This window comes from Typopeltis vanoorti, chromosome 20 (genome assembly GCF_054136105.1).
Source record: "Typopeltis vanoorti isolate ZY-2024b chromosome 20, IOZ_Tvanoo_1.0, whole genome shotgun sequence".
NCBI classification, from domain to species: Eukaryota; Metazoa; Arthropoda; class Arachnida; order Uropygi; family Thelyphonidae; genus Typopeltis; species Typopeltis vanoorti.
The window spans coordinates 40,118,356-40,136,982 of NC_143568.1; the positions used below are offsets into that span (position 1 = coordinate 40,118,356).

Sequence of the window (18,627 nt, forward strand, 5' to 3'; positions counted from 1 at the left end):
ATTTTTTTTCTGTCATCATTGTAAGATGTCCCACCATTTCCTTTATCTCTTCTGATCGAGTTTATTTTCTTGGAAATTTAGTTTGCTATTGTTGAAGGTTTGTTGGTGAAAGTAAGCTTAAAATTGCATTGGTTATATGGGACTAGAGGGAAGACTTTACCATATTTATAACACATCTACTCTACTATTTAAAAATAATAATAATAATCTCATTTTAATGTCTGATATTTTTTGGAATTGTTCTAAAAGGAAAAGGTGGTACAATAATCAAAGATAGAAATAATAAAGAATACTGTGATGAACTTGACGGTGACAAATATTTATAGGCAATTAGCTTCAAGAGTTCTGAATTTGACATCTCAAAAGTTATGAGAGCAGTTGTTGATAGCCTTGAAAACAAAGCAGCGAAAGGTTTCTGAAGGGAGGATTCAAGTGAAATTGTTGAAATTTGCAGAGAATATAGCAGTTTAGTATTATCTAGCAAAACCCTTCAGGCTTTGTTTAAAACTGAAAAATTCCAAAAGCATGGATCAGTGCATTAATATTTGCAAAAGTAAAAAAGAAAAATATCAGAACTTTACAGGCAGATTAGTTTATACGCACTATAAAAATCATTTAAAAAGTGATACATCAGCTCAAGAGTGCAAAGGAGTGTTAAAAATGATATCAGGTATATTGTCGAATATTGATTATGAAGACTGGGAATTTGTAGACTGCAGACACTAGAAAACAGGAGAAACAGGGATGATGTGATTGAGACTTACGAACTTCTGAAAGAGTACAGGATTTCACTTGATGAAATTTATTTTATGGAGGGTGGGGAAAGAACAAGTGGGCATCATTTGAAGATGAGAATAAATGCCACTAAGAAGGAAGTGAGATCTAGATTTTCTCTCATAGGCTGGTATGTGATTGAAATGGATTGTCATTGGATGTTGTGTGTGCAAGCAGTGTGAATGAATTCACGAACAAGTATGATAGCTGGTGCATGTAGTATGTGGCTTCCCGGGATGTCTTTATTAATAATAATAATAATGCTAGTTATTACAGATACCTGTTTTGTTGATTATCACTGATTTTTGCCATTTTCATATTTTTGTAGTTATTCGTATGCAGAAGTTGGAGAGGAAATGTAAAGAATCATATTGATAATCTTAGAGTTGTTTGATATAGTAAAACATTCCTGTTCCTTTCATTACTCTTCTGTTCTGTCTTTCTCAGTGATATATACACCATTGAAAGTGAACTTAATCTTACTCAGATGGAACTGTATGTAAATAATACTGTATAAGGGATTACATCCTGTTATAATACTCCAAAGCACATTGATGGAAATCTATCTTGTTTGCATGCTAATACATAGAATTTTGTGGAAATTTATAAAGTTTTGAATCTTCTACATCTTGGAAACATAATTAAGATACCTGTGGCAATTAGTTTACTACAGTGTCCTTTTAATTGTTCCACAGATTTTCTGAAATTTCTTTATTTTTTCATCTTTATCTTTTAGATATCTTATTTTAATCAGCCTAAATAAGTAATCTCTGTCATCTGTTCTATTATGCCATTTTCTATAACTATTTTTGATCTAACATGATCTCAACCGATATATTTTGGTGATTACACCACATTTTTTATTATTCAGTTATACAAAATACTGAAATAATAGTTCCCGATGTAAATTGTAGGATTTACATTTTCAGGGGGTAAATAGTATAACATAAAGTTTAAACAACAGAATTAATAAATACAAATCATAACCGTCTGGCTATTCATAAACTCAAATAACAGAATGCAGATATAAAACATTATTGACGTTGAACAATACTGGATGATGTCACGTGTTCTCGTTCATACAGTCCGAGCTCAGATTGAGGTAGATTTTTTATTAGAGCTGACCACACTTGATGGAGAATTAAACCTTGATTTTTATTGCATTGGGTTGGGTTTTTTTAGCATATTAGCAGCTTCTTTAAATTTTCTTATATAACTGTTGTTTTCTATGTATGACATTGTCGTTTTTTGCCAGAGTACATCGTGTCCAATGGAAGTGGTATGGAAAGCAAGACCCGTTTTTTTGTTCTCTTTTGTATTGTACATCTTTTTTGGTGTTCAGCCATGCGTATTTCCCCAGATCTTGCTGTCTGTCCTACGTAGCAAATCCCGCAAGAGCAATGGATTTTGTTGGACTCCTGGTTTTTTAAGAGGATGATTAGGTGGTTTTGGTGGAAGCAGGAATCTTGATTTTTTGCATAGAAAGGAAGACTTCCAACTTGGCGAAATACCTCACCAACATGATCTCATAACATATAGGAAAAACATCTTTGTTCATAAAAAAAATAAACATTTCATAGAAAAAGTGAAAGATATACATATTGGTCCAACAGACATCTTAGCAAGTCTAGACATTATCAGCTTGTTTAGAAACGTCCCGAGACAAATTTTGAATCTCCTAGAAGACCTCTTCCCTCTGGATATCTTAAACTTTTTAAACAGTGTATAAACAATACTTTTTTCACCTATCAAGACAATCTGTGAACAAAAAGGTTTGGCCAGGGGTTCATCATTATCACTGGTATTAGCAAACCTATTTATGGAAAAATTTGGAAACAATGTTCTTAAGAAATACCATAAAAAACCAAAAATATGGCTACACCATGTGGACGATATTTTCATCATATTCAATGGAACAACAGATGAACTTATCAATTTCAAAGATTATCTCAACAATTTGCACAACACCAGCTCAGGACATGGACTGGTTATTACTAACACCATGTTCCAACATAAAAATGTGCACAAATTCACATGGAGAGAAGAGGCTAGGAATAAGAAAAGTCTCATTGACTATGTTATTGTTGATAGTGATGTTTTCTCCCTGGTGCAGGACACCAGATTGTACAGAGGATTTGAAATTGGAAGTGATCACTATTTAGTCTTGAGCAGGATAAAATTGAATTTCATATCGAAAAGAATAACATGTAAGAAAGTTTTAAAGCGAATAAAAGTTGAGCAGCTCTCAGATGTAAAATGTAGACTAAAATACAGAAATATTATTGAAAAGAAAATGAAAGAGTTTGAGAACAGGAATCAAACCTTGGAGATTCAGTGGCAAACTCTGAAGGAAACATTGATTGATTCTGCCAGAGAGGCATGTGGTGAGGTTGTGTGCAAAGATAAAAAAATCAGAACTCCCTGGTGGACACAGGAAGTTAAAGAGGCAGTGAAGGAAAAGAAGAAAGCATATCAAAAGTTCCTGGCAAATAAGTCAGCTTTTACTCTTACAGAATATAGAGACAAATGTAAGAAAGCTAAACAGTGTGTAAAACTAGCTAAACAAAAGTCATGGGAGGACTTTGGCAAGAATATAGAAAATAAATATCAAGAAGGTGGCAAAATATTCTGGAGGTTGTTGAAGAAGCTTAGGAATGGAGGAAAGAGTGCTGTAAAAGGAATTAGAGATGATAAAGGTGAAATGAAAACAGGAGAAAAAGATATCCTTGAAGTATGGAGTAATTACTTTGAAAAACTGCTAAATGAAACAAGCAGTTATGTCAGCACAGTGATAAAAAAAAAACACTGACCAGGCATGCAGTCAGGAATACATATCCATACTTGAAGTTGAAAAAGCCATCAAAGGTTTGAAATGTGGAAAGGCAGCAGAAGTAGATGATATTCGACCAGAAATGCTGAAGTATGGTGGTATAAGAGTCTTACAGTGGCTGCACTGCATAGTTCAGAAAGCCTGGACAGAGGGACGCATTCCCGATGATTGGAGTAGAGCTCTCATAGTACCCATATATAAAAAGGGAAATAAAACTGAATGTGAGAATTACAGAGGTATTTCCCTACTGAGTGTTCCTGGCAAGAACTATGCAAGTATACTTGAGAAACGGTTGAGAAGAATTGTGGAAGAAAAGCTTGGTGAAGAACAAGCTGGATTCAGGCCAAATAGAGGCTGTCAGGATCAGATCTTCACTTTACGACAAATAGTCGAGAAAGCATGGGAATATAACAAAGATCTGTATTTAAGTTTTGTCGATTTGGAAAAGGCATATGACAAGGTGCCAAGAGAGAAACTATTCAATACGCTGCAGTTATATGGTGTCAATGGGGCATTATATCAAGCAATACTTAGTCTTTATTTGAGTTGTGAGTCAGCAGTTAGAATTGAAGGAAGTACAGGAAGATGGTTTAATGTTAAATCTGGTGTGAGGCAAGGATGTACATTATCCCCTCTGTTATTCATTATCTATATGGATCACATTATGAAGGAATGTGGTATTAAACCTGATATCAAAATTGGAGATGTTAATGTCAGCTCTTTGCTTTATGCGGATGATGTTATACTTCTAAAATCCGCTACAAGTCTGCAAGATTCTCTGACTAAATTGAATAGCTGTTGTAATAGATATGGTATGAAGGTCAGCAATAAAAAGACAAAGACAATGAAAATAGGCAGAATCATTGAAAATGTCAACTGTGTTGTGAATGGAGAACCTGTGGAACAAGTAAAACATTTCAGCTACTTAGGCACAATTTTTACTGAAGATGGTAAACTAAATATAGAAATAGACAACAGAATCAGCAAAGCTGGTATCGTGGGAAGTCAATTGAATAAATTCATATGGAATAAGAAAGAAATTAGTCGGAACACTAAATTAGCTGTATACAAGACTGTGTTCAAACCAATTTTAACTTATGGATCTGAGAGCTGGGTCAGAAGTAAAACACTTGACCAAAGACTAGAGACCGCAGATATGAGAGTCCTGAGAAAGATTAGAGGCGTGAACAGATGGCATCAATGGCAATATCATATTAAAAATGAGGATATTAGGAAAGAACTTGACATTGTTAGCATCCAGGAATGCGTTAGCAGAGCTAATCTCAGATGGTATGGTCACTTAAATAGAATGGGAGAGGAAAGATTAGCAAAACAAGTGTTCTCTGCCAGATTGGCAGGAAAACGACCCAGAGGAAGACCAAGATATAGGTGGATTGATACGGTACAAAGTGCCTTAGACGATAGAAATATAAGATCTGATAATGTTGGAGTCTTGAAAAGTAACAGACTGATTTGGAGGAAAATTGTAGATAGGAAGTTAGTAATGATGTAATTTTTTCATGTAGTACTGTCATATCCTGTACACCCCTTGAGGGTACATGGCAGGAATTTGATGATGATGATGAGAAAATAAAAAAACTTCCTTTTCTGGATATTCTATTAGAAGTTAATGAAGAATGTAAACTCTCCTTCTCAGTATATAGTAAGCCGACAAACATTGGAAGATTTCTAAATGCAACCTCACACCACCATCCTTCACAAAAAATAAGCTTAATTAAAACTCTTCAAGACAGAGCATACGATATCTCCAGCACACAAGAAAGATGTAATGAAGAACTAAAATATTTTACACAAATCCTCTAACAGAATGGATATGAAACAAAAACCATCAAGTGAATCCTTAAAATGCCTCCAACTAACAACACAATAAAACAGAATTACAAAAACGCAATCTCCTTTCCTTATATCAAAAATGTTACAGATAAGCTAGCCAAATTAATGAACAAACACAACATAAAAGTAGCCTTCCTTCCTATGGAAAAAATCTCAAGATTCCTACATCCACCAAAACCACCTCATCATCCTCTTAAAAAAAACCAGGAGTCTACAAAATCCATTACTCTTGCGGGGTTTGCTACATAGGACAGACAGGAAGATCTGGGGAAATACGCATGGCTGAACACCAAAAATGACGTACAATACAAAAGAGAACAAAAAACAGGTCTTGCTTTCCATACCACTTCCATTGGACACGATGTACTCTGGCAAAAAACGACAATGTCATACATAGAAAACAACAGTTATAAGAAAATTTAAAGAAGCTGCTAATATGCTAAAAAAAACCCAACCCAATGCAATAAAAATCAAGGTTTAATTCTCCAAGTGTGGTCAGCTCTAATAAAAAATCTACCTCAATCTGAGCTCGGACTGTATGAACGAGAACACGTGACATCGTCCAGTATTGTTCAACGTCAATGACGTTTTATATCTGCATTCTGTTATTTGAGTTTATGAATAGCCAGACGGTTATGATTTGTATTTATTAATTCTCTTGTTTAAACTTTGTTAAACTATTTACCCCATGAAGATGTAAATCCTACAATTTATGTCGGGAACTATTATTTCAGTATTTTGTATAACTGAATAATAAAAAATGCGGTGTAATCACCAAAATATATCTTTTGAAACCAATTAGCCACAGAAGTCTAAGCCTGCGATGATCTCAATCTTTAAATGTAATGACTTTGAAATTTTTAAATTGTATTGTTGGTTTATTTTGTTTAATTCATAAACTGATTTTTGAAAGTCATCTTCCATTGTCTTATAATCTGGTTAACTTAATACCTTGTTTTATTGTTGTTTTCCATATTTTAATCTGATCAATATATTTATTGATAAATAGAGTTGCAGATAAGCTACATCCTTGTCTGGTGCCCTGATTGAAATTAGCCATAATTCTTTTATCTTAGCTGTAGCTGTATTTCTTCTGTTTCCTTTGCATGTTTTTAAAGAGTGATTTGTATGCCATTTGTTTTTCTTTTATTGCATTTTCTGTATCTGTGTTCCAGAATTGTTAATGTTTTTCTTTTTAATATTTTATCTGTCTAAGGATTTCAGAGGCTGCTTTATGGATTATCTTTATTAAAATTTTCCATTCTTCTGTATCTTCACTGATTTGGGCTTCTTTTAGATAATCTGTTAATTGCGATTGTGATACAGCATTCTAATGCTTTTTTTTTCTTGTAATAGGTATACCTTGTATACTTGTACTATTTCTTGTTTTTTCTTATTTAACTTCCTTTTTCCATTTTGCTAGTACAGTTAACCATCATATAACGTGGATGTTAGGTTCCATAGAAATGCCGCATTATATAAATCGCGTTATACAAGACTCAGATCACATACAAAAAGTAGGGTTATGTTCCGAAATCGTTTTTTTTTAATTATATAAACAATGCATATCCAACAAAAATATGTTTTTATTTAATTCATGTAAGTTAAGAAAACATATAAACTATGACACAAATACATAGTATAAAATTATAAAAATTACAAATTGTAAAGCTTCATTGCACATAATGCATAAATGTTTTAGGCAAAATAAAAATAGGTGCATATTTTAATCTTTCATAGCACAAGGATTTGAGGATTGGTTAATAAACTAATGTTTATTAACCGATCCTCATTGTGATCTGTCTCTCGCATAATGTGGCATTTCTATGGAACCTAATATCCGTGTTATACAAAGGTTACCTGTAATTCATTATTCTGATTTATTTATTTATTCGTATGGAGTTTCCTCCCTTTTTCTTCCCCATCCCTATTGTGATGAGTTGAGCCTCCTCATGGGGGGTTAAGTATTTATGGCTCTAGATCCGTGTGTGTTCACAGGGCCGGTTTGCCTGCTTGCGGGATGAAAAATGCCAGATAAACTGGCGGGAAAAACCCTACTGCCTGCACCCAAGACCGGCTAACTTGGCTATGGCTGAGGAAGATTCTCAAATTCCTCACGTCTTCGACAGGAATCAAACTGGGAGACTCCTTCCCCAGTCATATGGTTGTGAAGTGCACAGCCGCTAGGCTAACCGTACGGACATTATTGTGATAATCAGATTTAAATCACACCTCTCACTCCCTGAATGATAACCAATTAATGTATTACTACAAAATAGTCCTGCCTGTGGAAACTTTGAATCCAGGAGTTGATCTTTCATTTTTTCGAAATATAGGTGCGTTTTGTCATTTTTTTCCAACATAACCCGGATTCATGAGCATTGAACACCTGGTCTGCATTATAAATGTTTGTAAACTTTGAGAGTTTTTGTTTAATAAGATTTCCATCCAAAGGAATTTTCTTTTGAGTGAATCTTCTTACCAAATCATTAGAGATTTCTTCATTTTTCTCTTAGAAAATTGCGTACACGAGCAACAAGCTTTGCACTTACCGTTGACCCAGCAATAAACACTTTCTCGGATTTTATGTTCGGTTCTCCATTTTTCAACCGATCCATGATTTTAATTTTTTTTCTTCGAGACGAATTTCAAAAAAAAAAAAAATAAAAAAATCAGCTAACGCCTATTTGTTCCCATATACGGGAGTAGGCGAGGCCATTTAGCCCTATCTAACTTTTGGAGACTGAGTGGGCAGTTCAATCTCCACTGGTACCAATCAGAGATAGATGGCCCAAGGCTATCACTTATTAAGCAGTACACAGTGAAGAGAGACGGCTCAAATGTGCCGCCATCTCGTGGTCCCTAACCCTAACACAATATATTTAATGTCTGAAATAATGTGGGTTCGACGGTAGATTTTCTTGAGTTTACGGGACGAAAAACCAGAGTTTCCAGGAGAAAAAACCCGCTAGCCCGTGCCAGAGATTGACTAACTCGGGAACCGGTCGAAAAAAGGCTTAGAAAAATTTCCTCTAGTCGTTGACTAGATTTGAACCACCAAATCCTTTCTTTGTGCGGTCAAGCGCCATAGAGTGCAAACGCCACTTCTACTGAGCTACACAGGCTCCGAGACGAATTTTCTTTTCAATATTCATTTTTTCCCTTTCAATGCAATTTGTGGCCATTACTATAAAATTAATTTTTTTATATAATTTCCCCATATTTTCCTAAGACATTTGGGATTGGATTACTTCCAAATCTGACATCAATATCTCTTGCTATTAATATATGGTAATTTTTATTACATTGATTTAACTGTTTTTGTAGTTCCTCATGAAATTGTTCAGAATCTTCTTTTCTGCCTTCTTCAGGGGCATATGCTCTTGTGATATTTAAATAGCTTCTATTTGTTTTTAATTTAACTGGTTATAATTTGACCAGTTATTAGTCATTTACAAAATTGTGCTTTCGTATTCTATTTTTCCATTTATTATCAATTAAAATGGCTACACCACTAGAAGCTCTGATATGTTGGTTTACTCCACTATAGCATAATTAAACCATCTATATCTTCTGTCCCACTTTAATTTCTTTTTTGTTTCTGTTATCTTATCACAGCTATATTGATGTTTTTAGTTGTTTTACTTATTTTAATTCCTTTGTTGTTATGCTTCATACATTCCACGTGACTACTTTTAAAATGCCCAAAATTCCTAATCAGTTATATTTATCCTTACTTGTCCTTTTCCATTGTTTTGGTCCAATGAATTTTCCACTTCAATCATATGAGTTGTAGAAATTTTTTACTTGGTAAGGTAACCAGTCTTACACAAAATCCCCAGCCTGAAACACCAGGTTATCTCTCTTAGTCTGGCCTCTACCTCTTGATCTGTTCAACTAGGGAGGCCCTACTAGTAGTTTAGCTACTGCTGGCATAACTCTTTAGGTCATTGGTGCATGCAAGCCTCCTTATATGATTAAGGAGGAATTTTATAAGTATTAAATAAAAAGCAATATTAGAAAAAAAAAGGTTTGTATATAAGTAAAATTTTCAAAAATAGTTTATTTCAATTTACTATGCACAGTATCACACAGTGCAAACAATATCTTAGACATTGCTCAGACATTTATCATTATTTTATGGGAAGAACTTAGCACTTAATCACATCCTTTGTTGAAAAATAGCAATCTCGAGGAGTAAGCACCCAACTTTTTCATCACTTAGAAAACTAATCACATGCTTCTCATGTTTGACATAGCTGTTGCCTTCATGGTGTGACATACATTAATTACCTGAATAATACTTATTTTCACTTCAACTTTGTTAATCAATTTGATATAGAAAATGACAATTGAATGACATTTCAGATAGCAGTGTTTAATATGGAAGGAGTGGGAAGGTGAAGATGTTTTGGATTATGGCCAAATCAATTAAGGCTAAGCCCAGTGTGTTATATCTGTGAATTGTGTGTATCCTTCTAATCAGTTTGATTTTATGGGATGAAAAACTCATTTTTCTGGAAATTCAAATCCTGCCTTCTGTGGTATGGCCAACTAGAAGAACTGAGACATAAATTATCTCAAATTGAGTCTGATAATTAAATTATCTCATCTTGGTTTTGGAAGTACAGTTTCAAAGGCTAGAAAAGCCCATAACATCAGAGTTTTTATGTGATTTAAATGGTGAATTAAGATGAGATGATTAAGTAGATTAATAAGCAAGTATTATGGTTTCTGTTAAATTTAAATTATAAAAAATAAAAAAGTTAAAATAAAATTATAATCAGCCAGCCCTGGTTGGCTTGAGTGGTCAGCATATCCACTCTCCAGCCAAAAGGCTGTAGGTTCGAATACTGCCATGGGCATGGTTGTTTGTGATTGTCTGTGAAAATACTAGTGATGATAGGTGGTAGATCACGTTGATGTAGATAATGGTAGTTGCGGTTCATTGTAGTTGGTGATTGGGTGATGGAGATAAAGAGTTGTATAGGTGCCCTCCCTCGATGAGTCTTTGAACTCCCTGGAGATAATAATAAAACTGATTTTGAAAATCTGAATCCTTAGAAAAACTTGAATCAGAAATATTTTTCATATTTTAGCTGATCATTTTTGCATATGATCTAATTTTAAAAAAATTTGATTTTCTGTTATGCATAAAGGACTCAAAACATTTTGTAGAGCATTGAAAGAAACAAATTCAATTGAAATTATGGAACTGTTGAACGTGTGTGAAGAATCCCTTTTGGATCTCATTTGTCTTGTTGAATTATGTGTAGAACATTTTGTTCTTTGTGGTATGAAAAGAGTGAAAAATAAGAATTTATCTCTCAACAAGATCTCAGTTATGTATTAAAAAAAATTGTAAATGTATACATTTGCAATTATTGATCAGAAATGAGTTTAATCACATTTTATAAATGTTTTATGATATATAAATTACTTGATTTTTTTTTTTTTTTCCCTTCGAGTTTTTTAGTTGGATTTTCTTAGTAAAAATAGCTTCTTCTGATTGACAAATAACTAGTACAGAAGTAAATTGTATATGGAAAAATTTGTTAAGTGAGTTTTAAATTTAACAAATGTACAGTGTAATACAACTATAATCCTTGATCTCTTTTGGAGAGGGGGAGGGGGGGGGGCAGGGAAAGGCAGTGAAGGAAATTTGCTTTTGTATAGGTCAGCAGCTTAGTTCATATCTCTAAGCACTATCAAGTACTCCATGTTAGACAAATGAGAATGTATGAATATGCTAACTACTGTAGAAGATTACTTATATTAAGGACATTACTTGAAAACCAATTATGTTTTTGGGGTACTTTTTTTTTTTTAGTAACAAATCTTTAAAAATCATAAACAGCATTCACTTGATGTTACTGAAACAAAAAAAAAAAAAAACTAAATCACTAAGATTAGTGGAAGTTGTAGAGTGCCCTCCTTCAACGAGTCCTTGGAGGTGCGACGTAATAATGATAAAATATTTCCCCTGAATGCTTAGATAAGTGTTCATGAAAAACAGTTAGCCAGCCCATTAATTAGTGAAACAAATTTACCTACCTCTAGAAACTGAGTCAGAAATGGAGTTGACTTATGTTTAGGGTATTGTACTTTCACATTATAAATAAAAATGCTAAATAGAACTGAATCATTTATTTGCATCTAAATTTAATAGTGGTTAATTTTTTTTTTTATAAAACAGGAACTGCATTTGAAGCCAAGAAACTCTTTAAGCAGATGGATGCCAGTGTTAAAACACAATCTTTGACTTCTCCAGTTTCTCCTGTCAAATCTCCTTCAACAGAAAGAAAAGTTCATGGTTTTTCCCATAACAACCAACTTTTAGTTGATGATGTCATTAAGTGTAGTGAACCAACTGCCAAAGATGAAATTGAAGTTGATACAACAGACTTAACAGAGCGGTTTAAGTTCTTTGAAAATTATCAAGACCAACCAAAAGAGCGTAAAAGGTTCCAGATTACTCCTCCTAGGGAACCACAACAAAAAGAAGAATTACAAGAAGTGGAAATTGCTAGAGATCCTAATGTTATCCGCTCCGGTGAGATTCAGGATGATATTCCTGTTACTGATACCGCTCGTCGAATGCTGGATAAATTTAAGGCTCTTGAAAATGCAACTGAAACACAAGTTGTTCCAAGTGGTCCTAAACCTTTAAAGCGTATTACACCTCCACGTGAATATACCAAAGATGATCATGAGCCATCGCCAGAACCAGAAAGAGATCCTGAGATAATTCGTGGAAGTTATAAAACAGAAGATGATATCATTGTTGAAGCAGATAAAGCTAAAAGCTTAAGAGCAAAGTTTGAAAACTGGGATATTGATATAATAAGCGAGAATAAAAAAAATGAAGATGACGATGATTATTTGCCTCAAGCTGATACTGCCAAAAATTTGCGGGCCAAATTTGAAGCAATTAAAGAAGAAACATTGAAGCCCATAGAAAAGCCAAAGCCCAAGATTAATCGATTCATTGTAAGTAGTGTTTTTATTCCATTTTTAATCTTCTTCAAATAATACTATTTATTATTTCAACATTATTGCTACTTAACATTTTTACAACTTTAAAATAGGATTTTTAATGAAATGTTTAAAATTAGCATTGCATTATTTCTATCTGTTTCCAGAAATATTTACCTTAAGTGATATTAGTGCTATTAAAGCAATATTAAATTTGATTTGAATTTTTACCTTTAAAAAAAAAAAAAAATTTTTTTTTTTGCTTATGTTAATATTTTGATATTGAATGAATAGAATATGAATAGAAAGTGCATATTTTTTGCCCCTTTAATTTACTCCATGCTTATGTTTTTGTAATAATAACTAACATCTAAAGTATCAAGTACTTTAATTAATGAGTTACTTTTATCTCAGTTACATATTTTCTAAATAACAATTTTGAATATTAATTTGTTATTTTGCATTTCAAACTTACATTGTTTTCACTCAAACTAGTTGTAGTTCATCAAAGTAATTTTGCTGAGGGCTTTAAAATCTTTAACTTTGTTTAAAAACTTTGAAATACTTGTAGATGAAATAAACGGTATCAGCATGCTTTGAAAATTGGTCTTTGTTTTCCTGAGAGTTTAAAAAGTATTGGTTTAATTAACTTGAAAAATTAACTTAAAGTAGTGAAGACATGAATAAAAGCACTAGATAATATTGATGAAAATAATTTATAAAATCTATGGTACTCAGCTGAATTTGTAACATTAACAATGCAAGTTAAGCTGTTAATGTTCACCCTTCGTGTCTTTATTTTTTTAAGTTAACTCTTCATTTTCAATCTTCATATTTACATAAAATAAGAATTTCTTTCAAGCCAGTTGCTTTTAGATGCATGCATGTATATATATGTATTTTGGGACTAACAAGCATGGTCATAAAAGTAGTTACTGCGTTAGTTGGGATATTAGCTTGCTGACATTGTTCCAGTTACTGAAACATTATGACATCTTGTACTGAAACAAGACTCATAAAATGCAGAAAGGAATGGACATGCATGCCTTGGACTAACTTATCTGCAGCAAGTGTATATATAAGAAAGAAATTATTACTGATTGAAGTCTATTTCCTCCTCTTCAGTAATGACTGCAAAATTGAATATCAAGACAGGATGAATGGAACATAGTCATCCACAGTGATACCTGCAAAGAGGGAAAGAGAGAGATGAATAAAGTAACTTGCTGCTTTACATTGTTTCATCCTAAGAGGAAAAGTCGCAGGAGAGCTTTGAGTGCAGACCTAATGACTGTTATTTCCTCAATCAACAATCTGCACTGATTACTCCTGTGAAAAATCATTGCCACTTGTTACCACCAAGCCAAGTGAAGAAACCTCATTATCTTCATAGAAGCTACAGAGTGTAACTCCAGACTTTTTAATATTTCTTTTGTTTGTTTTTTTTAATTCAAAAAAAAAAAAAAAGCTGAATTGATTTCATTTTAAATTGATTTTATATGTTTTTTTACTCTGAAGAAAAGAATTATACTAAACTTTTATATTTCATTCTATAAATGAAAATAAAATAATTGAATTCTCTTTCGAAAACTTAACTGTGTAAGTTGGTATGTTATGCTAATTTTACTGGAATGTGTTCTTAGTGTAAAAACACATCAGGTTAGTCCTACTTTTGGCTTGTAAAATATGCAAGTTAAGGAGTAGATTATGAAATATCCTTGAGATTCATCCTTAAATTGGGATAATATTTAGTGTTTTATACATGCACACTATCTTGTATAATTGAAAATTATCAAATCATTTTGCAAATTAAATTACTAATGGTTTTGAAATTTATATGCCTGTGTTAAACAAATTAGTTTCCAAATTGAACAAAGTGAATTTTACAAACTTGTAAAACTAACAATTTTATGTTCTTAATTAAATATGCCTGATGTTAGAAAAACAGTCTTCTTTCTGTTCATAATGAATAAGAAGATATGATGGCTTAAAAATACAAGTTTATTTTGAAGGTCGGGCACCAACAACCATATTTTGGGAGCTTCATACTGTCCTCATCTGTATGGACATTTTACGTATCATTAGCATTGTAAAACTATGTATTTTGCTGTGCAAATAAAGCATTTTATTGTGTAATAATAAGGTTTATGTTGCAGTGAATAATTAGAATTTCAGCATCTGTTATGGTGGGGAAGAATTGAATCATTACTGGATTATAAATTTTACACTCTGCAGGTAAATTTCTTATTAAATTCTAGATTTAGCATTAATTCAAAACATCTGTTGCTGACTTTTATTTTACTTTAAAAAAAAAAAAGGTAAAACAAAATTACATTTTTTTGTGTTTTTACAATTTGTTACTCAGACTTAGTCTAAAATTTTTTAAATGATATAAAATAAATTCCTGAGAGCTTTCAGTTAGTCATCAACAAAAATCTGTATAAATTTAACTACTTATTCTCTGACAAAAAAATTAAAAATTAAAATTGTAAACATGAAGTCTAATAAAATAAACTTCTATTACCAAACTAAATAAATTTAGTAATATTCACTTAGCTACTTACGTTCATAAGCACTTACAGTCTGTTTTTTATCATTGTCTTTAAGAATAAGCCATGATATAAATCTTTAATTAAAGAAGACCTGAATTTTAAAATGTCCGTATTTCACTAGTAATTTTAACAAGAATCAGCATGGCAAGATTGATACTTATAGAAATCATTAGAGAGCAATACAAAATTGTTTCAAGTATGCATAACAGTGTGATTGTCCTAGCTAGAAAATGAGCTACTAGAAATGAATCTCTCTCTGAGCCACTGCTTTTTTTTTTAACCATGAACTTGCTTCGGATATCTGTTTTCCATATCCTTGAATTAGACATTGAATCATTTTTATTTAGTTATGATTCCAGCATATCCATACTAACTATAGAAACAAAAATTTACTCATTCATCTAGTGTCCTATGCACTATGGCATACTTAATCGCGAATAGTTGCTTTTCAATTTGAAACGTAGTAACAGAATGAAATTTAATGTATAAACTTGCGTTAATGAAATTGACATTTGTCATAACCAAGGTATATGTGTTGCAGGCTGACTATGATTGGTTTAGGATCAGGCCTTGATTTTTATTGTACTGTATTGGACAGCATCATTTCAGAAACATCTTTAAAATTGCTGATATGACTTAAATTCAATCCTGTGCCATAAGGTTTCATAAAAATTAACATAATGCAAAGAAGGAAGTGAATATCTATTCAAAGGCCATATATTTCAACCTGAAAATTATAGGTCATTATTAATGGCAATAGGCAGTTTAATACAGAGTACATTTCAAACAATGGATTAATTTAAAACAGATTTTAAACATAAACAACAAAAAAAAAATGATTCAATGTCTGCCTCAAGGATATGGAAAGTTGACCTCTGCAGTTATTCCTTTGCACTGTTTTGTGTATGACATCACAGCTCACTGTTTTATATTAATCCATTCTTTGAGTTCTACTTTAAATTAAGTGTACAGCATTCTTCTTTGTTCCCAAATTGTTTTTCTGTAGTAGTATAATAAGCTAAACCTGATTGGTGTGCTTTTTTTTTTCTTCAATGTCACTAATTTCCATGCATATTCCCCCCCAAATCCCAGTAGTCTAACATATGCCCCATGTAGAATATCTTATACACACCTGGCTTCTGGAATGATCTAAGCATTGTGAAGATTTTTTCATAGTTTTGAAGGCAACAGCAATGTTGAGGTTTTAATGAACAATAATTTATGCAGTCCTATAACCTATTTTAACTAGCTATTTTATCTGAATGTTTTTGATGTATGGTAAAGTGACTACATCAGGTCATCTAGCCATTCTTCATAAGCACTTTTCTTATACCATCCATTTCTTGTTTTTTTTTTCCCACTATATATGGCATCAGCTTTAAAGAACTTTTATGCTCTCTCTCATTTTGGGGTAAAAGTAAAAAATTAGAAGGTAAATATTGTTGATGAATTTTTCCTTATACTGAGAAAACCAAAATATTTCGGTTTGGTGACTGAGACAAACACATCCAGGAAAGTAAGCATTCTGTTTTCTTCAGTTTCTGCTGTAAAATGAATTTTAGGGTTAAACTATTCAGGAAGGTATTGAAATTGTTTCTTTGGTCTGGAGCCAGACAAGACATTGACATAACGTAGCTACAGTATATTTTTATCTTAGTGTGGTATTTTTCATTGTCATTCTTTTCAAAAGGTTCCATATGCATTTGCCAAGAGAGGTAAAATTGATGTGCTACGTTATGGTTATATTTGCTTTGTCTAGTTTTTGAGGTCCAAAGAAATATTTGTTTCATTAGCTTCCTAAATAGTTTTTTAGGATTGTAAATCTTTTAAAGGCTGAGCATCCACTATATTTAATGACAAAAAGGAACAAGAAATGGATCATTCATCTAAAAGGAGTACTTATAAAGGATAGTTACAATCAGAATTTGTAACCACAAAAAAAAAAAAAGTCATGGGAAAATATGCAAGGAAACCTGACCTTGTAGAAGTGTAGTCTCTTTAACTACATCATAGATATCAGATAAAATAATTAGTATATTAAAATAGTATGACTTTACAGTTTCTTTTTACATCTATGAAAAATCTCCCTGATTATATTAACAAATAATCTTATTTGCCTCAAGAAGCCAGATGTATATAAGATAGTCTTCACATGTGGCATGTGTACATTGGACATTTGGCAGTGAAATTTGCATGCTGTGAAAAAAAGAGTATATACAAAACAGGCTTGACTTGTCATACTAAGGGAAAACGTAATTTGGGAACAAAGAGGAATGCTAATGAAGTCCACCATAGTTGTAAAGAAACTAGTTGAATGATACCCCCCTCTCCCCAATAGATCATTACGATCTGGTTATGTAAGATAAATTACAGAAGACTGATGCCATCTTCGTTTAGGTTTAGATACTATGGGGAGGGGAGGCTTCATGGAAAACATGCAAAAATGTTTTCCATTTAAAAAACGAATAAAAGTTATAAAATTTCATATATATAAAAGCTTTTTACTTTCGTAAAAAGGACTTCAGCATTTGTCAAGGTTACATTACAACTCGATTGTTTCCCTGTGTACTTCAAGAAACACCAACAGATTTATGTAGTCTATAAGCCATCAAATCTCATTTTTAAAAACTTTTTTTCTTTAAATCCTTCCAGGTGTAATATATCAATACCTCCAAAATTGTTGAGATGAAAAAGGAGAAAAAAAAATCACTTTAAAACAGAATTGTTACAGGAAGAACTGTGCAAAGAAAAAGTTTACTAGGGGGGGGGGGTAGATGAAAATTCTGAAAAAATTGAATATATGCAGTGTAATAAAGATAAGCCGACAATGGGGGGGGATGACACAAAAAGGAATATCAAACTGCAGTGAACAGGTAGAAAGGGGGGGACAGAAAATTGAAATTTACAGAAAATGGCTATATTCTGATAAAGTTGAAAGTAAACAAAATTATAAATTTTATATTGTAAAATGACATAGCTAAAAGGGAAATATAGAGGAATGTGTGTATTCTGGATGTAAAATGTATTCAGCAGTATTGCAAAAATAAAAACTATAGAAAAGAAGCCTTGTAGAAGAACACTATGATATAGAAATGGTAAATCATGTATTTGATTGTCTTCACTTTAAAACAGTTAATCAAAAAAAAAAAAAAAACCAAAGAATTCAACCTAAATGCTCATATTCACTGATTATGAAAAAGCCTTTGATCTAGTAAAAAGAAACAAACTGTTTGAAATATTTAAAATTGAATTTATCTCCGCAATTAATAAAACCTTTTCATTCATTCTGTAAAATAGAATGGATAAAATTAGAATAGGGCAGGGATGTAACTTTTTTTTTGTTGTTGTTTTTTCATCAGTATCCTGATATGTACCCCCAAGGGGTGTTCAGGTTACTATGACAGCACTACATGATTAAGTTTACATTATTATTATTAATTTCCTATGAACAGTCCTTTTTAATATGTGCATTAATGAGATATTAAAAGAATGACAATGTCTAAATAACAGAGGGATTCAGTTAGAACCAAAATACTAAATTCATTATTATATGCAATTGATCAAATCTTGATTACTAATCTAGAAGATGAACCACAGTTATGTTATATTTATTGTTATTTGTTATATTGTTGTTTCTCTCTA

At 32.2% G+C, this 18,627-nt stretch overlaps 1 protein-coding gene across 14 annotated transcripts in view; it reads left to right on the forward strand.

Moving 5' to 3' along the window:
- The window catches only part of LOC150095389 (uncharacterized), a 613,991-nt gene that overhangs the window by 507,888 nt on the left and 87,476 nt on the right, over nt 1–18,627 (forward strand). For 13 of the 14 annotated variants that reach the window (XM_090410424.1, XM_090410425.1, XM_090410414.1 and 10 more), the window contains one exon: nt 11,655–12,448. In XM_090410424.1, the coding sequence (XP_090266550.1) occupies nt 11,655–12,448 (794 nt within the window). Of the gene's footprint in view, nt 1–11,654; nt 12,449–13,558; nt 14,576–18,627 lie in introns of those variants that run through there. The other variant, XM_090410423.1, reaches the window with a different exon arrangement.